Source organism: Syngnathoides biaculeatus, chromosome 11 (genome assembly GCF_019802595.1).
Source record: "Syngnathoides biaculeatus isolate LvHL_M chromosome 11, ASM1980259v1, whole genome shotgun sequence".
Lineage (NCBI taxonomy): Eukaryota > Metazoa > Chordata > Actinopteri > Syngnathiformes > Syngnathidae > Syngnathoides > Syngnathoides biaculeatus.
The window spans coordinates 30,908,233-30,929,817 of NC_084650.1; the positions used below are offsets into that span (position 1 = coordinate 30,908,233).

Sequence of the window (21,585 nt, forward strand, 5' to 3'; positions counted from 1 at the left end):
CCGTTTTCCGCCGCCGCCGCGAGGGGGCAGCAGGTCGGAAAGCGTCTTCCAGTCGAGATCTTCGATGATTGTGATTTGAAAAGTGTCCGAAAGAAACAGCGGCTGGAAGGAAATGAGACAAACTGCCTGTCGTTAAAAAAAAGAAAAGAAAAGAAAAGAAAACGCTCACAAACACAAGAAGATGACAAGAGCTTCTCTTTTGCCCGTTTTCATTTGTGTGTTCGTGTCGTTGCTTACCAATGGAAAATGGATGGATGGCTGTTCCGTTTGCAAACGTGCGTGAGGCTTCGCCCGAATTTTAACGACTGAGAACTAACCCAGAAGAAATCGGAAGCGTCGCGTTTGTCGGAGTTCCGGAGTGAGACCTCTTCCTCTGCGGTGCATCTCGTCAAGCGGAGTTTGTCGGAACTCAAGAGTGAGACCTCCCTCTTTCCCTGGCGCCCTTCTCCGCCTGACGTCACGGGGAATTTCCCGAAGGGAAGCAAACGAACGTTCGGTGCTGGAGATCATTGCTTGGATTTGGACCTTTTCCATCAAGAACCAGTAAGGCGAGTGCGCGCCCGCCTCACCTGGGCAAAGCAACCTTCTCGGAGGTTCGTGTTGAGGATGCCGTCGTCGCTCGTGTGCGTCAAGTTCAATTCCCAAATGCAACGAACCAAGTGAGGCCGGCGACAGCTTCAAAGGTAAAAGTCCTCAAACTAAACTCAAGAGTTTTCAGTCCAAAGCGTCCCAGTTGAGTTCTGGAGCCGAGCGCGGCCGCCTTTGCTCGTCTGGGGTAAAAAGGGGGGAAGGGGGGGGGGGGGGCCGGGCCGCGCTGATCTTCCGCTCGTTCACTTCCTTGTTCGGCTCGGCTCGGCTCTTCCGCGCCGAAGTCCCTCAGCAAACTTTGCCAGTCGCATTTGCTGCGGTTGCGCCACGAGACCGGCGAAGGTTTTGGCGAGCCTCCGGCGTCCGAGGCGTCGTTGAACGGAGCGACGCGGAGCGGGTGATGGACGACGACCACCCTCGTGCGCGCCGTTGCGGCTCGACGTCACGCTTCGGTTCGTCTTCGCGTCTCGGACGTCGACGGCTAGCTTGCCGTTGACCTGCTAATAAAAATGAGCGTCGACTTGGCGCAAACGGCCCCGTTTTTTTTTTTTTTTTTGGCTGCTCGGCGACCATTTCGAGTTCAAATCTGACCTTGTTGGCCTGGATGTCGAGTAAAACCACGACGGTTAACTTGTTCTGTGCTTGTATGCATTCTCACCGTCTTTGACGTGCATCTCAAGTCAATATTTAACGTGTTGTATTTTTTTTTATTATTATTCTTGTGCTTAGCTGTTAGCAATCGAGTGCATGTTTGTAGCGCGTATTGATTCTTCCTTGTACTTCCCGGCATTGAGCATTTAGCCGAGTTTGTGGTGTACTTTACTTTGTTGGAGCGCCACCTATCTGAAGTCGCAGGTAGTCGAGATGGATGGACTCATTCGAGTCAAGTGTTTGGAGTCATTTTGTCATAAAAATCATCTCACGATACACACAAACTGCTAAGATGTGTAAAGTAGCGACTGGATAGTTTGTTGGGACGCGAGGAGAAATAAATGTTCTCGAGGAAGTCAATTCGCAGTGATGTTCATTTGTTATCATTGTCAAATGGCAAACCGGTTGAATGTCAATGTTTTCGGGGCTGATGGTCAAGTGCGACCGAACACTAAATGAGTGACGTTTTCCTTCCGCTTTCAGGCAACATGGCGGGAGACGAGCACTTCCTTCCCGTCAGCAGTCAGGTGGGTGGGTGTGTTGAGTGCGTGCGCACGCGCGCACTCAAATTTCTTTCAATTTTGCTTGCGTTTGTGCCGGCAGATACTGGACACGCTGATCACGGACCCGTCGTGGGACTTTGCGCCCTTCCCCGCGCCGTCCCCGAGGACGGGCGGCGACGTCGCTTCCCCCCGCGCGGGAAGTTGTGTGCAGTCGGCCCCCGTTTATTGCAGGGCGGGGGGTACGTCTCGCAGACCGGCTGCCGCGTCCGAACTCTTCTTCTTCTTCTACTCTTTTTAAACGTGTTGCCGGCTGAGGTTGCGAGTTCAAATCCTTCACGCGTTGTCCCCCGTGCTTGCGTAGGTTTTCTCCTGGTATTTTGCTTCTCTCCCACATCCCCAAAACATGCGCAACAGAAGACTCTAAATTGCTCGTAGGTGTGATTGCGAGCGTCGATGGATGGTTTTGTTTCTTTGTGCGTCCAGTTCAGGGTGCGCGGCGCCCGCCCGAAATGAGCGGGGATTGGCTCCGGCGACGCCCGCCGTCCTGCGTGAGGAGAAGCAATGATTGATTTTCAAGTTGTTGTTGTTTTTTTTTTTTTTCCCCCCTCCACTTTACATGGTGGAAATGAAACGTGAAAAGTGAATCTGGGGCGATTCTCTGCGGTGGCAAGAAAGTGAAACGAGGGCTGGCGGCGACGGTTGTCCGGGGTCAGGGTGGGGCTCTGCTCTCACTTCCTGATGTTGGTTCCGCCAGGCTGAAGTTGTTTTGCTGGCCCGCCGCCGTCGCACTTTTGCATCCGGCGGCTGCCCCGATCCGTGACGGATTGTTAACCGCTATTCAAAAGATGTTTTTGTCCTTTTTTTTTTTTTTTTTTTTTAGTGACATTTTTTGAAGCGTACGCATGCTCGGTGCCCGCAATTGTCTGGCCACCAGTTCAGGGTGTATCCTGGCTCTCGCCCGAAAGTAGCTGGGATAGGGTGCGGCACGTGCGTGAGGTGAAGCGCATCCAAATAATTTTTTTGTCTCCTTGGGGTCATGGTCACGTTCCGTACTACCGTCTTGGGACCTGCCTTGAAAAGAAGGCGGGCCTAACCCTTGTGAGCGACACCAAAGTCAGCAAATCATCAAGAGCGACTTGACCGTGTTTGTCAGGGCGCCGTCCTCCCTCTATCCAAACAACCTGTTACGGATGAGAGCACAGGTGTCAAGCTCAAGGTTCAGGGGCCAGATCGGGCCCGCTACACGACTTGATGTGGCCCGCAAAGGCAAATCACGCGGGTCAACTTGCGCAATTCGGGTTAAAATCTGTACAAAAATGTCAAATCCTCATATCATAAGGGATAATATTGCAAACATTTTTGTGTTATGATCCATCAATATTTGGAACCCTTGATTTCTGATTCCAAAAGTACTTTGTAAATCTGATGAGGGGATTTCCAATTTTGATGGTTTCCGCCATGAGGGAAAACCGCAACCACAATGCGGCCTGCGACAAAAATGAGGGACGGCCCTGGATTAGACCTGGAACTGAAGCGTTGGCTTCTTTTTTGAAAAAGTGCAAAGTGATCCACACGTCTTTGGTTCCGCCAGTAACCGTTTGTGAATCCAATCGGGGTCCTTAAAGGTTTCGGACTCACGTTTGGCCTTTTCTTTTCTTTTTAGGGGACGGCCCCTTCCTGCAAATCCTGGAGCAGCCCAAGCAGGTGCGTGCGGGTCACACCTCGGTTGGACCAGCGGGTTGCCGGAGCGACGCCTCTCTCCCGTGCAAATCATATCGAGAATAGCGTTTTGGCCATTGTGGAATTGAGTGTCCTTCATTTATGAAATGTCAGCTAGTTCCAAATCTGGACAAGTATTTTGGGAACGGAAAAAGATCCTCTGTTCCTTTTGTCAAGGCCCAAAACTGCAAAAGTGGATTTGTTTCCATTGAAAAAGTTTGACGCGCTCGGTTGTCGTCGCCTCCTTTCCAAAATGTCCCGGCCGGACGCGCGTCGTGTTAACGTCGTGCGTTTGTGTGCGTCGCCAGCGAGGTTTCCGCTTCCGTTACGGCTGCGAGGGTCCGTCCCACGGCGGCCTGCCGGGAGCGTCCAGCGAGAAGAACAAGAAGACGTATCCCGCCGTCAGGGTAAGGCTTCCCCGCGCCCACAAACAAACGACGAAAACAAAAGGTACAGCAATCACCGGAATTGTTTGCTGCTCGCTGTTCGCTTGGCCACACGGGGGCAGTATAAGACACACGAGGATATTTCCGTTCATCGAGCCATTTTTTACGTCGTCTCCCGTCCCGGATGCTGCGGCCAATTGGGCTGCGGCGGGGCGTGTTCAGAATAATGCCTCAACAACACCTCTTTTATCTCATCAGTACGGCACTTAAAGTAGACGTCCCACCCGGACGATAAAAGAATATTTGGCTCTGGGTATTGAACGTTCGGTCGTCGGTCGAACCTGAGCAGCGGAGATGCCGAGCAGCATTTGCGCGAAGCCGCGGATGTCGGCTCGCTCGCTGGCGTTTGGCTCATCGGCTTCTTTCTCGTCGCGTAGATCTGCAACTACCAGGGTCCGGCCCGCGTGGTGGTCCAGCTGGTGACGGCGCTGACGCCCGTGCCCCAGCTGCACGCCCACAGTCTGGTGGGCAAGCAGTGCGACAAGGGCGTCTGCATCGTCGACGTGGCGCCAAAGGAGGCCGACGTCGCGTACGTACGCAAATGACACATTTGTACACAAACATTCGCCGGTACTGTACACGCGCGTACTGAACATGAAACACGTAGACGGAAAGAAAAGCGCGCAAGTGCAGCCAAGCCGTTGAGTGTTGCATCTGCCGTGCGTGCAGCTTCCCCAACTTGGGCATCCAGCACGTGACCAAGAAGAACGTGGCCAAGACGTTGGAGGAGCGCATGGCCGAGGCCGTCCGGATGGGCTACAACTTCGGGGCCGCCGTTCACCCGGACCTGGACTCCCTGCGGGGCGAGGCCCGCGCGCCCCGACAGCTCACCGGTCCGTCCTCCGTCCCGCGTCCCGCGCGCGCTCTTTGGCACTTTGTCTTTTGGCGCTACGCTGCACCAAAGCCAGGGCAGGAACGCTCCTTTATCCGAATGTACTTTTTGGTCACTACGGGAATTGCGTGAAAGGGGAAGGCGGGCGGCAGCTTCCCAAACAAGCGGGACATTGACCGTGTGCAAGTGATCCCGCGGATGATTGCGGGACGCTGGGTTGCCGTGCCAAAGGCGGCCGTTTTCCCAACGGGAGCGCCTCCCGTGTTGCCGGACTCGCCGTTGACGCCCAACCCGGCGATGAGACCGCTTCAGAGGGGCGCCGCATTGAAATCGAGCAGTGGGCCAATAAGCGTTGCGAAAATGTTCTTGCTCTCAGTTGCGGTTCCATTTTGGATTTTTGTTCCGAATCTCCGGTTGTCGTACGCTCGTCTCATTTACGTCCAGCCTTTCAAGACGGTGACAACGGCGTTGGGCAGGAGGGGAGTGACGCACGGGCGGGGAAAAAGTGGTCGCGTGAGACGTTTCGAGCTCATTTTGACGTGAATTGTGTTGACAAATGTCATTGTTGCGCGCGATGTCGAGAAAAAGAGCGTTTTGGCCTCTTGATGTCGAGCCAAACAAAGACTTTTGTGCGTCCGCAGAGCACCAGCGCGCGTTGATCGGCGCCGCGGCGTGCGCGCAGGCCAAGGAGATGGACCTGAGCGTGGCGCGCCTCATGTTCTCCGCCTTCCTGCCCGACAGCGACGGCGGCTTCAGCAGGCGCCTCCAGCCCGTCGTGTCGCAGCCCATCTACGACAGCAGTCAGTGGCGCGCGCCTTTCTTGCACGTGACACCCGATTGCCAGTCTTCATAATCCGTCGTCATGTTAGGAGAATAACGGACGACGTGGAAGTTTGCGAGCGGACTTTGGTCTTTGTCTGTTTTCACGGTCAGAAGCTCCAAACGCGTCCAACCTGAAGATCGTCAGGATGGATCGGACGGCCGGCTGCGTCAGCGGCGGCGAGGAAGTCTACCTCCTGTGTGACAAAGTCCAGAAAGGTGGCCCGCAAAAACGCCGCATTGCGCTTTCCCCGAGCGTGTCGTGACCCAACGTACGCCTGCGTGACAGACGACATCCAGGTGCGCTTCTTCGAGGAAGACGACTCCGGCCCCACCTGGGAAGCCCTGGGGGATTTCTCGCCCACGGACGTGCACAGACAGGTACGAGCGTACGAGGGTACGAGCACGCCGGCCGACCCGCCCCGCCCCGCCCCGTCGTAACCGCGTCCCCTTCCTCCCCCAGTTCGCCATCGTCTTCAAGACGCCCAAGTACCGAGACCAGAACCTGCAGAAGCCCACCTCGGTGTCGGTGCAGCTCAAGAGGAAGTCGGACAACGAGACCAGCGAGCCCAAACCCTTCACGTACCACCCGCGGATCATCGGTACCCGCTTTATTTTTGTGCGTTAGCCCAGATGCGTGACGGCACACGAAAACTCCAAATGTCTGACGAGAATATGTTTTTGCCCTATTTCGATTCCAATTGAATTCAAATAAGATTCCTAATGTAACAAAGAGGGCAGCTCGGCGGAGGCACTGTTTAGAGCGTCCGGGGTTCAAATCCCGGCCCCGGCCCCGGCCCCCTTGCCCTCCCCACGGCTGCGTGGCCTTCCTCCCACATCCCAAAATCGCGCAACATTCATTGGCCGCTCTAAATCGCCCCGTCGGCGGGATTGTCCGTCTCCGTGTGCCCTGCGATTGGCTGTCGTCGATTGGTTTGACACGACCTGGCTGTGTGCGTAGACAAAGAGGAAGTGCAGAGGAAGCGTCAGAAGACCTTGCCCAACTTCCAGAACTTCAGCGGCCACGGGGGAGGAGGAGGAGGAAGTCTGTACCGAGGGGGCCCCCCGAGACCCCCTGGAGCAGGAGGAGGCCCGGGCTCAGCTGGAGGAGGTACAACCCGCCTGGACTCCTTCCTGGTGTGACCTTGACGCTCGCCGGCTACAACGACAACGCTGTGACGGATGCCCACCCCCCACACCCCCGTCAGGCTACTTCCAGGGTTTCTCGACCTTCAACTACGGGAGAGGGATGGGAGACGGACCCCGTCCCGCCGGCTACTCGGCAGGTCTTGCGGGAGGCGGAGTCAAACACGGTGAGACGCGCCGTTGGCGTCCCGGAGTCGAAAGGGGTTTACGCTCTTCAAATTGTGCTGTCGTAAATGATAATGGAGCGTTCCCCAACCTTCTTTGGACTGCTTTGCTTTCACTCCTGACCAACAACAAAAATGTCACTCGAGGCCGCGTGATTTTACGTGGCCTGCCAAGAACGTCGAGGATTTTTCTCAAAATTTCACATTGCCTTGACTGCTAATGTTGAGATTTTTCTCTTAGCAAGCATCAACTTCCTCACCAAACTAGTTGCGTCAATATGATGAGGCGAAGGATTTTCGTGGTTTCGCCGTTTGGACACCCCTGCTCATGTACACCAACCGTGTACAAATGAGCATATTTGGTGTTGCTTTTTTTTTTTTTATCATTTTTGAAGACTCTCACAGTGACTCGTTAGACGACGACGACGGCGACGACGACACCGCGTCGTGCGCTGCGTCGCGGCCACCCCGCCGACAGGAAGCCCGCGAAGACGGCGACGCGTTGACGGATGTGAACGCGTCAGCCTTCTTCCTGTACGCCGCCACGGGCGACGCTGCGTACCTGTTAGCCCTCCGGCGCCCCCTAATGGGGGCGCAGGACGAGGACGGAGACACGTGAGTGCGCCTCGCCGTCGCCGTCCATCTTCTGCGGCGACATTTTTGCGCAGTAACGCGGAACGCCCGCCGCTGTGCGTCAGTGGCCTCCACCTGGCCGTCCTCCACAGACAGCAGGAGGCGCTGTCCAGTCTGACGCGGGTGCTCGCCGCCGCGCCGGGAGACGGACTTGCGGACACGAGGAACCACCTCCACCAGGTACTCTGACGGCGAGGTCACACGTTGACCGCCATAGAACTTTGTCTCCTCCTGCCCTCGCACGGTCGACAACGGCCGCATTGCATGGCGTGATCTACGTGTCGCCCCCTACAGTACGTGGACAAAAAAAAGTTGCTGCCGTTTTAGTCGCACGCTGCATAGCACCGACGTCACCGCCTGCCTCGCGTGTGGATTTTGCAGCATTTTCAAAGGCGTGGTCCGGTCATTTCGGTCCATTCCGTCCGCGGTCGCCGCCGCCGCCGCCGCTGTTGTTGTTGCTTTTTTCCGTGTCACGGAAAGAAAGTGAAAACGGCCGCTGGAAATGACCAAATTGCGCGAATGTGGCCTTTCCGCAATGGCTGCCGGCGAACGAGCGCTCATTTAATGGTCTAAGTCGGGCTCCTTACTCGGTTTCCCAGACTCCTTTGCACCTGGCGGTGATCACGCGGCAGACGGCGGCCGCGTCGGCGCTGCTGGCGGCCGGGGCGGACCCGACGCTGATCGACCGCCACGGCGACACGCCGCTGCACCTGGCGGCGCGGCAGGGAGGGGCCATGGTGCGCTTGTTGCTCCAACACCGCGACGTCAGAGGAAGCGTGGACGCCTGCAACGCCGCAGGTACGACCCCGTCTGGCCAACGTTGAAGGTTTTCAAACATAAATGTCGGACATCGTCGCTCGAGTCCGGGATTTCTTGATGTTTGATGTCGGGAGGGAAGGAGGGAAGGAGGGAGGGACGCAAGCGTGGACGGAAGCCGGAATCGTGATCGCTGGTCGTGAATTCGGGACTGAATGGTGGCGTTCCGAGCGAGGGGCTTCGCGTAGTCCTCATCTGCGTTGTGGGCTGCCCGTGTGGACGCCGGAGGGTTCCGCGCTTTCTGGTATTGTCTTTGCCCTTTGGCGACGTTACGGGACTCGCGCAAGGCAAGACGTCGGGCTCGATCCCGGACTTCCTTTCACTTTTTGTGACTCCCCGGGGGAGGCGGCTGCGCCGTTTGGAGGGGGAAGCGCGCCGACCTCTAAAGTTCCGCTCTGCACGAGAGGATGGAGATTGTCGGCGTGCCTGAATACGCTCCTTAGCCAACAAAATGGACGGGCTTCATCTCGTGACGAAGACCTCGGCTGTCGCGCCTTACGTGAACTCGGCTTTGCGAGGACGTCCCCGAGGGTGCCGTCATATTTCCGGCTTCCGTCTTCACCGGCCGGACGGCATCAAGGCGGCCGGCGAGACGCGCTCCGAAAAGGGCCAAAAATGCTGGCGCGAGCGACATCGCAGCGCTCAGCATTGCGAGTCGCTCCTTTTGCACTGCAAGGCGTCGTCTTTCCTCCCCCGGTCGGTTTGCATCGTCGGTTTTGGCCGGCATCAAGGCGGCCGGCGAGACGCGCTCCGAAAAGGGCCAAAAATGCTGGCGCGAGCGACATCGCAGCGCTCAGCATTGCGAGTCGCTCCTTTTGCACTGCAAGGCGTCGTCTTTCCTCCCCCGGTCGGTTTGCATCGTCCGTTTTGGCCGGCATCAAGGCGGCCGGCGAGACGCGCTCCGAAAAGGGCCAAAAATGCTGGCGCGAGCGACATCGCAGCGCTCAGCATTGCGAGTCGCTCCTTTTGCACTGCAAGGCGTCGTCTTTCCTCCCCCGGTCGGTTTGCATCGTCCGTTTCGGCCGGCGTTGGCTTCCGTCGGGGCTGACCCCAATGCCGCACTGCAAAAGAACCCTCACTGAAATTGAAAGAAAAGCAGAGAGTCATCCCGATTCATTCTCGGGGACTCAACCTCGAATGCAAGCGGCACGTCGGCCCTCATTTTCGACCCCTGCTCTGCGGTATTTGGCACGGTGGCGCAGCTGTAGAGCGTCGGCCTCACACTTCTGAAGACCGGCGTTCAGACCGTTGTGATGGTTAGGAAAGCTTTTTCTTTTCCAATACTATTGACTAAGTGCACTGTCCACGCATTACTGAGCGTTTTGATTGGCCGTCGGCGGCAGGCATGTGCGCCATCCACCTATCGGTGGTGGCCAATCAGCTGCCGTCACTGCGAGAGCTCCTGGAAGGCGGGGCCGACGTGGACGCTCAGGAGCAGGGCGGGGGGAGGACGGCCCTGCACCTCGCCGCCGAGGCCGACAACGTGTCGCTCGCCGGCTGCCTGCTGCTGGAGGTAAGCGAGCGTGACCCCGCCGCCCCCTCCGATGATGTCGCGGCGACGCGTCTTTGTGGTCGCCAGGGCAACGCCGAGGTGGACTGCTGCACCTTCAACGGCTCCACCCCCCTGCACATTGCCGCCGGGCGGGGCTCCGTCAAGCTCACGGCGCTACTCATGGCTGCGGGTATGTCGAGGATCCCTTTGGGTTTTTTGTGGCGTGGATCAGTTTAAAAAAAAAAAAAAATGAATAAGACGCGTTTCAAGTTTAATCGTTCAAATCAAATGAAACAGTTTTTTTTTCATCCGATTTGATGTCATCATTCACTGATCCAATCAATGACGTCGTCATTTTGGCCTTTGATGTTGTACTGTCGAGAGATTTGATGCCGAGGGACGGCACGGAATTCGTTGAGCACGCCGCGAGACAAATTTGCGCTAGTCCCCCGACTTTCATCAAATGTTAGATTTCAATAGCACCGCGGCCTTTTATTTAATCTTTTTGATTTTTATAAACAATAATCACGTGGCTTTATCTCGTCAACTCGCGTGAGACGCGACTGCATTGGTTACGGATGAGCGGATCGTGCCAAGAGGGGTCATTATGGGCGGGCCCGCGAGAAGTTTCCTTTGAGGGGGGGGGGCTTCCACACCGTGGGAAGTCACTCTGTCACCCCAATTTCTGGGGGGGGGGGGGGTCGTGTGTGCGTGTTCGTGTTTTTAACTGACAAGTTGTGTGTACGTGCGTATTTGTCTTTGATTGGCATGTTGACGTTTGGTGCGCGTGTTTCCATGCATGCGTGTGCGTGCTCGCGTTTGCCACGTTGACACTTGCGTGCGTGTTCAGGTGCAGATCCTCACAAGGAGAACCTGGAGCCTCTATTCTTCAAAGGAGAGGATGAAGATGAAGAAGACGAGGGCTACGTTCCAGGGACCAGCCCCGTCAACATGGCCGCCACCGAGCAGGTACGACGCGCCCCGACGCTAAGCTAGGAGGGTCAAAGAAAACCCGAAGACGGCGCATCACGTCAGGACAATCAAAACACGAAACCCGAAAAAGGGGCGTCGCCAACGTCCTGGCGGCAGCTCCCTTTTGAAACTTTTATTCTTTTTTTCCCGTTCCGTCCGCTGCCGTTGCTTTGTTAGCGTCCTGATGATGTCATCGCGTGGCGTTTGTGCGTTCAGGTCTTGGAGCTTCTCAGCGGAAAGGAGTACCGGCCCAAAGGTCACGGCGTTGTTCTTTGGCCTCAGGGTGAGTTCGCGGAGGTGGCGCGGCGTTTTCACACGGAGGCCGAACCCACCTGATGCTTTTTTTTTCTCTCCAGGTGACCTGTCGAGGCTCAGCGCCCAAGCGAAGACGGCGCTGTGCGACGCTTTGGCGAGCGAAGGGTGCTGGGAGAAGCTGGCTCACGCTTTGGGTCTGGGGATCCTCAATGCAACCTTCAGACTCAGCCCGAACCCCGTCAAGACCCTCGCGGAGAGCTACGAGGTAACGCGCTTGACATGTGACCACAAGAAGGGCAAACGCTCAGCGGACGACAAAAACGCCGCACCGTCAGGACGCGCAACATGCTTATTATGCATTCATTAAACATTTACTACATTAATTATACATGACACAATTTATTTTTAATGTGATTCACGTATTCCGTTTTTTCATCTGGTTACCATGCGTACGTTCTTCTATTTTACTTGTTGAATACAAATGACGTTACATCGGCTCATTACACACGTTACAACTGATGTCTAAACTCTTTTCTTAATACACAGTACGTGTTGTTCCCCTAATTACTGTTTTCATCCATTGCACAATACGCGTCGGTGCAAATACACAAAAGATATGTTTCTTACACACGACTTGAGTGCGCTCCGTTGTGTATTACAGCATATTAAGCAAATGTTTAATAGACGTCGCGCCCTGCACGTCGCCGACGCGTTCCAAGCTAAGCGCACGCGTGTGTCCGAGTTCAGGTGTCCGGCGGCACGGCCCGAGACCTGCTGGCCGCTCTGAGATCCGTCGGCTCGCGCCGAGCGCTGAGCGTCCTGGAGGGGGCGCTGCGTTGCCACGACGACAGTCACGACCGGACGACGACGACGGGTGAGCCGAACGATGGGTGTTGCTGGTTGCCGCGTCTCCGTGGCGACAGCCCTCCCTCACTTCAATGTCACTTCCTGCCACCTCCCCCAGGCGGCGACGGCGCGGCCTGCCTTCGGACGGCCGACCTCGAGGCGGACGGCGAACGTCCGGACGGACATTTGGACAGCGGCGCGTGCGACTGCGGGGTGGAGTTTTCCGCCGCGTGATTGGCCCTTCCTCGCCGTGGACCCTGCTTCTCTTTCCCCCCCACCGCCCCCCCCCCCCAGTCCAACTCCCTCCACCGCAAGACCAGTTTTCGAGCCGGGATGCCTTTGTCCCGCCCGCCCCGGCAAGAATTAAAACTTGAAATGGTTACAATTACGTTGTCAAGAAGTTTCCAGGAACCAGGAAGTTGTCAAATGTGTTCCGACTGCTGGACGACTTTGGAGCGTCGGCGTTCATCGTAGCTGTCGGCGTTTGTACGCGCTCACCTTGCTGCCTGTACAGGAAGTCAGTGGACCCAACAGACCCCGACGCCCTTCCAATGGAAAATTGAGAAGCGCCGGAGAAATGCACTTGAACAGTTTTGGACTCTCGTTTTTAATGACTGCTCGCCGTTCCCCTGTCGGCGCCCTTGACACGCTGACGGGAAGTCACCTGACACACACACACAAAAAAACTTTGGGACTTCATCACGTGCTCGACTACTTTGGACTTGATCAGGACTTTCAAGAAAAAGCATTTTGAGGCTTGCTTGCACGTAAAGTGGATTTGTGCGCAATTGGTCATAAAATGCGATCTGAGTGGCAACATCGGACGTTGGCGCGCGACCCCGGGCGGTCGGTTCCCTCGTTGCCTCAGCCGTGCGCCCCCCGAAGCTTCGATTGGCAGACAGATGCTCGTCAGTTTTCATTTTCCCCCGGATGATAGTCGTGAGTCCAGGCCCTGAGGTAAGAAAGCTGCCCCAAACCCTGATGCTTTTCACCATGTTGCCATCTTGTGTTCAACTTTATATTTGCACCACCGTGTCTCAAATCTGCCAGTTACATCATCTTTATCGTACGTTTGTGAGCAGTCACCTCGTCATTTGGGGTTCTGGATGCGGCGCTTGGAGTGGTCTCTGTGGGGGGGGGGGGGTCTTTTCCCTCCTTTCCACAGTTGAGTTGGGTGCCTTCCGATAGTCTCGACGCACGGAGCTCAAAGAACAAGTTCCGAAGAAAACGAAACCTCGTGAGCCACGACATTCGTTTATTTATGCCCGTGTCCTTGCCCCTCCACGTCGCGGTCGTAAATAGTCGTCACGATCCCGCCACGATGGCCGGGACCAATTCCTCACCCGAGAATAATCTTGTGGGATCGTTTCCCAAAAGGTGATCTCGTCCCGCGTTTGCCGTCCTCGGGCGGGGCGGAGCGAAATCCGCCCCGTCGCCCCCGCGCGCCTCGGCTGACCGACGCCTGACGTTTTTGGGAGCCGTCGCCGGCCCGACAGGAAGAGTTCTTTGCGACTGACTTTGAAGACTGCTCGCTCAAGGCCACTTTTTCGTCTCTCTCGTCTGACTTTGTCCAAAATACGCTTGATTTTATTTTGGAGAATTGAGAGTTTTTCTCTCCTTTGGTGACGAGCATCACCACTTCCTGCTTGTTTGCCATGAGCAAAATATTATTTTCATTTTCTTTTACTATAATGGTGGATCAGCTAGTAAAGCGTTGGCCTCACAGTTCTGAGGTCCCGGGTTGGATCCCGGCCCCGCCCGCGTGGGTTTCCTCCAACATCCCAAAAAACATGCAACATTGATTGGACTCTTAAATTGCCCCGTCGGCGTGATTGTGAGTGCATCTGTTTGTCTCCATGTGGCCTGCGATTGGCTGGCGACCAGTTCAGGGTTAGATGACAGCTGGCATAGGCTTCAGCACCCCGTGCGACCCTTGTGAGGATAAGCGGTGAAGAAAATGGATGGATACGCAATTATTTCATGAAATGCTGCCGCTTCCCCTCATGTAAATGTTGTCAACCCTATTAGCAATTTAATGAGTAGTGAATTGTTGAGAAATTGACGCTGCGCTGCGCTAAAAAGGTTGCCGGCGCAATTTTACCTGAATGAAGGCCAACTCACTTCAACATAGTTCCTCAGCGCCGCGATCCCTGATCACAAAAACAGCAAACGGGTGAACCTTTCCGCAAATAATTGAGGATAGGTTGAGAGAAAACTGGGCAATAAAAAAAAAAGTAGTTGCTGAAGTCCAAGAAGTGTCATTTGCTGTCCGTGCAAATCATTTCTTCATTCATGAAGTCGGCACGTTTCAGCACCTGAGGAAAGTCATGCAAACAAACAATGGAATCAAACGTCATCCCGGCTAAATACTCGACTACGATACGCACAGTAATTGAGTACTGCGACAAAATGTCTGCACTTGTTTGTCGCCGAATTTGCAACATTTTCGTGTTTTGACACTCGCGTCGTTTTCGTCCACGCCACACGATGGCGCCCTCTTCTTTTATTTCATCCGTTTTTGTTGCTCGTTGGGGTCTTTTCATGAAAACGGACCAGAAACGGCTCCGCGTTGTCAAAATCAAACATCGCACGTAACAATGAATATCAAAGTATTTTGTTCAAAGAGCAACTTGACAACATCCTTAAAAAAAAAAAAAATCCATTTGTGGAATCATGATTTCATTGTTGTTGAATTCAGGGTCAATGCTAGCAAACATTTGGAGCTCTACTGTGAATATTAATTAGTTAATTATGATTAGTGTCCCCACTAATAATTGTGTGTGTGTGTGTGTGCACGAGAGGAAAAAAAAATAAAAGAAAATTCGTGGCAAGGATATCAAATGTGCTTTATTTGTGTTTGTGGTCTCATCTTGTCATATTTCTTACACACTGCAGGTTCACTTCCTGCCTGCAAAGGTCCACTTCTGGTCTTCCAGCCCATTACGTCCTTTCTGCTTTCTGTCCACTTCCTGTTTACCAGAGTTGACTTCCTGTGCCTCGATCCGCTTCCCGCCGCCGGTGTCCGAGGCCTTGACTTTGACTTCATCGCTGGATGTTTTTCGCTCCTCTGACGCGACGGAGTGGGTGAGGTCTGGACTCCCGCTGGAGGCCCGGCGTACATCAGCTTTGCTCCGTTCCACTTCCTGCCCACTTCCACACTCCAATTCCTACCCTCCAATCCCAGTTCACTTCCTGTCCGCATCCGTTCCAGTCCCGGTTCACTTCCGTTCCAGTCCCGGTTCGCTTCCGTTCCAGTCCCGGTTCACTTCCGTTGCAGTCCCGGTTGACTTCCTGTCCGCATCCCTTCCAGTCCCGGTTGACTTCCTGTCCGCATCCCTTCCAGTCCCGGTTGACTTCCTGTCCGCATCCCTTCCAGTCCCGGTTGACTTCCTGTCCGCATCCCTTCCAGTCCCGGTTCACTTCCTGTCCGCATCCCTTCCAGTCCCGGTTCACTTCCGTTCCAGTCCCGGTTGACTTCCTCTCCGCATCCGTTCCAGTCCCGGTTCACTTCCGTTGCAGTCCCGGTTGACTTCCTGTCCGCATCCCTTCCAGTCCCGGTTGACTTCCTGTCCGCATCGGTTCCAGTCCCGGTTGACTTCCTGTCCGCATCCCTTCCAGTCCCGGTTCACTTCCGTTCCAGTCCCGGTTGACTTCCTGTCCGCATCCGTTCCAGTCCCGGTTCACATCCGTTCCAGTCCCGGTTGACTTCCTGTCTGCATCCGTTCCAGTCCCGGTTCACTTCCTGTCCACTTTTTGTGCTTTTCCTCCTCGCTTTTGACAACGAGCGACATTTTTTGCAGCGCAGACGCGGGGCGCCGAGCACCCCGGGAGCCGGCGGCCAATGAGAGGCCCGGACGGCGCTCGTATTCAAAGGAGGTGCCCATATAAGGAGAGGAGGGCACGCCCCTTTCGGGTCCCGCGGGAGATCCGAGCATCCTGCCGGCCGCCCGGCCGGCCGGGAGAAGAAGACGGAAGACGGCGGAGAAGACGCTTTCCTCCGAGGAGGGGGGCGGTGGGGGCAAATGCGCTCGGCTCACCCGCAGCGCCGCCCCCCCTCCTCTCCTCCTCCTCCTCCTCCTCCTCCTCCTCCTCGTGGCGTGCTGGACCTCCTTTTGAAGGCGGGTGTTGTTCTCAAAGCTTCTTTCTGCCTTCTCTTGGACTTTTTCCTCTTCATCCCTTCATCCAGGCTCTGCCGTCTTGACCGGCGCCCGCCGCACCTTCGCAGGAAACAACAACCCCCCCCCCCTCCCCCCCTTTGGGATGCCCCCCCGCTGCGCTCTTCCCCACGCGGAGTGCTGACGCTCTCCGTCCGAGATCTCCCATCATCGCTCCGGAGGGATCGCACCTTCCGGACCGGGGACGACCCCCCCCCCCCCCAACCCCCACCCTGCTTTTGGGAAAGTCCCTCCTTCAACCCCCTCCCCGGATTACCCCTTCATCTTCCTCCTCTTCTTCATCGTTGCGGCAGCGATGTTCTCCGTCCAGGACGGCCTCCCGCGGGGGGGTCTCACCATGAAGGAGGAGCCGCTCCCCGGCGGCATGACCCCCGTGCGCTCCTGGATGGCCGGCGGGGGAATCCTGGACGCCAACACCGCCGCGCAAAGGTGAGAACCAACGAGCGAACGAACGAACGCCAGCCGGGCCGGCGGCCCCCATTTTCATTTTCATTTTCATTTTCATTTTCATTTTGGACACTTTTCTCAAACTGTCACGCGAGCCACAAGTCGTTATGATTTTTGCCGGTAAGAAAAAAACCAAAATGAAAAACAACTGCGCAAGATTCAAATGTGCTTCGTCGATGTCGTTCCGCCTTCTTTTCTGCAATAATAATCCAATCTCAAAAGTTCTTCTGTGTCGCGGTCAACCGGCACCGCACACGTTTATTTTGATTCATACCACAAGTTTTGCTTTGAAATTCTTCACTGAGCCAAATTTAATCATTGAATAATTCAACCAGTTTTTCCATTTTGCGTCGCAGGACGGCAAAATTAGGAATGAAAAAGATGACAAAAATCAAATGATCAAATGCCACTTGTGTCAATTTCATTTATTCCATCGTTTGAATTCATTTTCGATGCAAAGATGAAATATGTTTGATTTTAGGATTGTCTTGAATTATAACCAACCTTTTACAAAATTAAATGTCATTTTAAAGAAATCCAAATCACAATTGAAATTGTAACTGAATTTCATTGAGCACAAATATCCACGTAAGGCGTGTTTATTTCTCCGTATTTTGATTTCGATTATTTGACGCGTCCACGTTTGTCTGCGTGCGCGCTTTCAAATCAAACGTCTTTCAATATGAATCATTCATGAGGACGCGTCGCATCATAAAAACAATCGTTTATAAAATCATGACGATAAATGTCACTCAGCGTGCGACGCCGTCTCGGGGAAGCGCACGTGAAAAACGGATCCGGTAATTGCCTGATTTCTAATATGTAATATTCTTGTCAGGTGAAAAACTGCAGCATAAAACAAAAAAAATTAATAATAAATCCAATGAAGGCAGACTGAAAAAAAAAAAATCATAAAATCCGGTGAGAAGTCCTCACAGTTGCGGTCAGAACGCTAAGAATCGGCTCACGTCGGCCCGGTCTCGACGGCTGAAATTTAGCGGGAAGCCGGCGTGGAAATGCACGGCGGCGGTCGGCGAAAGCGGCGACTGGTGCAAATTGAGCGCACGCAAAGTTCTGCAAAGATTGCAATTTGGCTCGGAGTCATCTTCATTGTGGAAAGGTTGCCACGTGCGGGAACAACGTAGACAACGCCGTCAAGGGAACGACCCAAACGCCGAGTTGACGTCCGGCGCCAAAGCGCTCGCGTGTATTTCGAGAGATGCCGGACCGGCGCGTCCAGTACGACAACCCGTGCAAAATCCTCCTTTCCCGAAAAGTTATAATAATAAAAGTTAGGTGAAAATTGGGTGTGGGGGGGCAGCTGCAAATCCCCAACGATTAAGTGGCTCAAGGGTCAATTTGTACCAAAACATCGTGAAGCCGTGTTTGAATATCGGGAGTCAAATAAAAGAAGAAAACGAGCGTTAATGGGGGGGGGGGGTGTCCTTCCTAATTAGGACGCCCCCCCCCCCCCCCGCAATTAATAGCGAATACACACCTGTCTGTGTGTGTGTGTGTGTGTGTGTAGTTTGCGTTGAGTTGTTGTTTTTATTTTTGGAATGATTTGTAGTGTGATTTCCTTTTTTCACCTCCTCGGGCGTCGCTCGGCGCTGACGGGCCGGCGCGGTCTGTGTTTTTTGCGTGCGTTTCAGCGGCGTGGCGCCGTCCCGCGCCCACTTCGAGAAGCAGCCGCCGTCCAACCTGCGCAAGTCCAACTTTTTCCACTTTGTGCTGGCGCTGTACGACCGGCAAGGTCAACCCGTGGAGATCGAGCGGACGTCCTTCCTGGACTTTGTGGAGAAGGACAAGGCAGGCGCCGTCCGTTTGGGTTTCGTGTGTGTTGTGACGGTGTTTTGCGTTCGGCTTGGACGTGTTCCTGTGTTGACATTCATGTCGTACGTGGTAGTTGTGCTTTTGTATCGATCTGACTTTGTGTTGCTTTTTTTCCACGTTGTTTTTGTGCCGCATGAATTTGGCGTTGTACTTTGATGTCGCATTTTCGATGCCCACTTTGGAATTGATTTGCCTTGTCGTGCGTCGTTCTGGTGGTTTGTTGCCGTTGTGTCAGTCGTGTGTTTTGTTGTGCCGCTGTTGACATTGTTGATGTGGTTGAGCAGGCAGGCGTTGTCTCGGTTTGTTTTGACGCGTTGTTGTTGTTGTTTTCAGGAGTACAACGGCGAGAAGACCAACAACGGCATCCATTACAGGTTGCAACTTCTCTACAGTAACGGTGAGCACCTCGCCACTCTTTGACTGATTCATCTGCGACCGGTGGATTGCGCGCTCCTTTGTGCAGCAGCCGCGCGGAATCGTCGCCGGCATTTATTGAAGACTCCAAATCGGCCGCAGGTTCAAACGGTTGCTTCTTTGGCCGAGAACGGCAAAGACGCAATCCATGAAATGATACGCAAATCGACCGTGAACAAAGAAGTCCTCATTTGTGGAGCCATGAAGGGAAATTCTGCTATTTGACATTCTGACGTGTAATAAACGTTGACTTGCGTGTGTTGTGTGCAGGCATCAGGACGGAGCAAGACCTTTACGTGCGCCTCGTCGACTCCATGACCAAGCAGGTGAGGCCGGGCGGGGTCACTCGCGTTCGATCATTCGTACCTTCGTGTTGAAGAACATCTCTCAGTCATCTCGTCTCAACGTATGCCGTCGAATATTTGGAAATGACGCGTGTTTTGCTGATATTATTTGAGAGTTGGATTCATCGTGAAATGTCCGATTCATCCAGGACACGTCGATCGACGTTCAGCCTCTCCAAAGTTTTGTTTTGTATTTTGCCGATGAGCATTTTTGCCCGTCGCGCATCGGCTGGGATTCGGACCCTCAGGTTGATGCCTTTTCCTCTTTTGTCTGCGTGTCGCCGTCAGGCCATTTTGTACGAGGGCCAAGACAAGAACCCGGAAATGTGCCGCGTTCTGCTGACCCACGAGATCATGTGCAGGTACGGCCGCTCGCCGGCGACATCGACGCCTTCGTTTGTACACGCGGGAGCTTGTCGATCACGCGGCCGGCCGCGGTAGTTGTGTGTCGAGGGGCCGCATCGCCACGGCAACAGTCGCCACCGACCTCGGAGGCCGGCGTTGACGTTCCGCACGTTGACCCCTGAACTCGTAACGTGCGCGGGGGGGGGGGGGGGGGGCGTCCCCGGTGGGCGCGGGCGGCAACGACTCCTGGAGTCCCGTTGGGTTTGTGGCGCCGCGGTGCCGGAGATAATTGGTCTCACCCGAACCTTGGCCGCGCACTTCTACCGCTTTGGTGTTTCATCACGTCGTGCGTTGGTTTGTTCGTGCGCTCGGCCGGAGATGCTACGCTAACGACGCTACATCGCAGCTCAAACGGTCATCCGGGGGTTGAGTCAAGCCGCTGGACCCGGACGAGGGGGGGCGGGGCATCCGATCCGGTGAGCTGTTCCGGGTTAGACCCTGCGAGTGACCCGGGACGCGGGGAAGCGCTAGAAGATGGATGGGAAAGACAATCGAGATCAACAAAAGGATATATGCACAATATTTGAAAGTTACCGTTGAATATCATCAGATCTTTTTCTTCTCAACTGCACGGCTGCGCTTGCGTTACCTTTGATCCCAGTTAACAGTTTGTCACAAATTCTTACATATTTGTTTCCATCCGAGAAAAGAGCTGCCTCGTCACAGGTCCCTCTGGTGTATTGCAACATTGATGGGAACGGCGTTTCTTGACTTTTCCATTGAATTTTTTTCACCGACGCTGGAGGTCGTCCGTGATTTTATGTATGTATGTATGCGGAGAGGCGACATCCCATAATAATCATCGTAAATATATCAGCGTCGTGCGTCGACGTCGGTAAAAGACGGCCCCAATTTCATCGCAGCGCCCGCCGCTTACGATCCCTAACGAAGGCGATTAAACGCAACCAAATGATGAATTATTGGACATACGTGCGCGCTCAATATTATTTACGAACGTCGTTAATGATTGACTGTATGTGCGCTTCAAACGGAGCAAATATCATATGAGATGCGTTCCGTTTTCCTCGCCGCTCATCCTCACGAGGGAGCCTATCCCGGCTGACTCTGCCCTGAACCGGTCGCGTACAATCATTCATATCTTAATGTTAAAGACGTATGCCGTTGAATATTTGGAAATGACGCCTATTTAAATATGACATTTCATTTCAGTTTATCAATGAAAATGTGCTCTGGATAAAACGTCATAAGGGCAACCGGCAGGAGGGCGGCCCGATGCTCGCCCTGCCGTGTGCTGGCGACCGGTCCCGGGCGTAACGTGTCGCAATCCCTTTGCGTGAGGGCTGAAAGCACGTCGGCATCGGGATTCTGCTTAGTTGGACCACGTGAAAATCATTTAGAATTGGGGAGCGCCGACGCAAAATCGTTTGGGTCCGGTCGTGGTTGCGCCACCTCTCCACAATCCTGATGATGATTTTCAAAGATGAGATCAACATATGCATGTGGGATTTGTTGTTAATGTGTGTGTTGTTTTTTTTTCCTCAGTCGCTGTTGTGACAAAAAAAGTTGCGGGAATCGAAACGAGACGCCCTCTGACCCCGTCATCATTGACAGGTAGGACACGCCCCCTTTGCGTGTGTGTGTGTGCTGCTCCAAACAGGAAGTGTGACGACGTCACGACACGGGTGACGTTTGTGGTGTGTATGAAAGCGGCGGACATGAAAGGAGAATTTCTCGCTTTTACAAAGTCGAACCCCAGAGAACGACTTCTAATGGGCAACATTCGTCCTCCTTATTTTTGGAAATCGTTTTCCCCCTTTTCTCTTTCTTTTTTCCATTTTTGGGGCGTGAGAGGAAAACCGAGCCCGAAAATAGGGTTTGCCCTTAGTTTAAGATGACTTTACTGGGTTGAGTTTCAATTTGTTTAATTTTTTTTTTTAATAGAGAAAAGCAAAAGTAATTGACAGCCGTGAAAATGACAGTGGGGGCGGCGGGGGGGGGGGGGGAAACGTTTTTACAGTATATTTATTTTATTTTATTTTTTTTTTTTTTTGGATAAATGACAGTCATGCAAAACTCGGAAAGGAAACGTGCAAGGACGCGAGCGCTTGAAAATAGTCCGACCGG

At 54.2% G+C, this 21,585-nt stretch overlaps 2 protein-coding genes across 7 annotated transcripts in view; both read left to right on the forward strand.

Annotated features, from left to right (window-relative positions):
- Positions 1 to 16: 16 nt before the first annotated feature.
- nfkb1 (nuclear factor of kappa light polypeptide gene enhancer in B-cells 1) lies at positions 17 to 14,716 on the forward strand. Of its 4 annotated transcripts, XM_061834107.1 has the most exons (23): positions 849 to 1,040; positions 1,723 to 1,766; positions 1,843 to 1,981; positions 3,406 to 3,446; positions 3,770 to 3,868; positions 4,285 to 4,436; positions 4,577 to 4,740; positions 5,381 to 5,539; positions 5,673 to 5,777; positions 5,848 to 5,939; positions 6,022 to 6,160; positions 6,520 to 6,669; positions 6,767 to 6,871; positions 7,264 to 7,483; positions 7,567 to 7,681; positions 8,101 to 8,299; positions 9,661 to 9,830; positions 9,897 to 9,999; positions 10,660 to 10,778; positions 10,998 to 11,064; positions 11,138 to 11,301; positions 11,784 to 11,910; positions 12,001 to 14,716. In XM_061834107.1, exons 1-23 carry the CDS (start codon positions 989 to 991, stop codon positions 12,114 to 12,116), a joined length of 2,841 nt encoding a protein of 946 aa, XP_061690091.1. In that variant the 5' UTR covers positions 849 to 988; the 3' UTR covers positions 12,117 to 14,716. The 4 variants fall into 4 exon arrangements, with proteins under 4 accessions (XP_061690090.1, XP_061690091.1, XP_061690089.1 ...); XM_061834106.1 differs by lacking the exon at positions 849 to 1,040 and adding an exon at positions 17 to 683 and having other exon boundaries at positions 9,661 to 9,999; XM_061834105.1 differs by having other exon boundaries at positions 9,661 to 9,999.
- The window catches only part of LOC133508297 (transcription factor COE3-like), a 27,875-nt gene continuing 18,992 nt past the window's right edge, over positions 12,703 to 21,585 (forward strand). For 2 of the 3 annotated variants that reach the window (XM_061834122.1, XM_061834121.1), the window contains exons 1-6: positions 16,244 to 16,486; positions 18,157 to 18,313; positions 18,671 to 18,734; positions 19,022 to 19,077; positions 19,384 to 19,457; positions 21,004 to 21,072. In XM_061834122.1, coding sequence (XP_061690106.1) covers positions 16,353 to 16,486; positions 18,157 to 18,313; positions 18,671 to 18,734; positions 19,022 to 19,077; positions 19,384 to 19,457; positions 21,004 to 21,072 — 554 coding nt within the window. In that variant the 5' untranslated portion in view covers positions 16,244 to 16,352. Of the gene's footprint in view, positions 12,840 to 14,777; positions 16,487 to 18,156; positions 18,314 to 18,670; positions 18,735 to 19,021; positions 19,078 to 19,383; positions 19,458 to 21,003; positions 21,073 to 21,585 lie in introns of those variants that run through there. The other variant, XM_061834120.1, reaches the window with a different exon arrangement.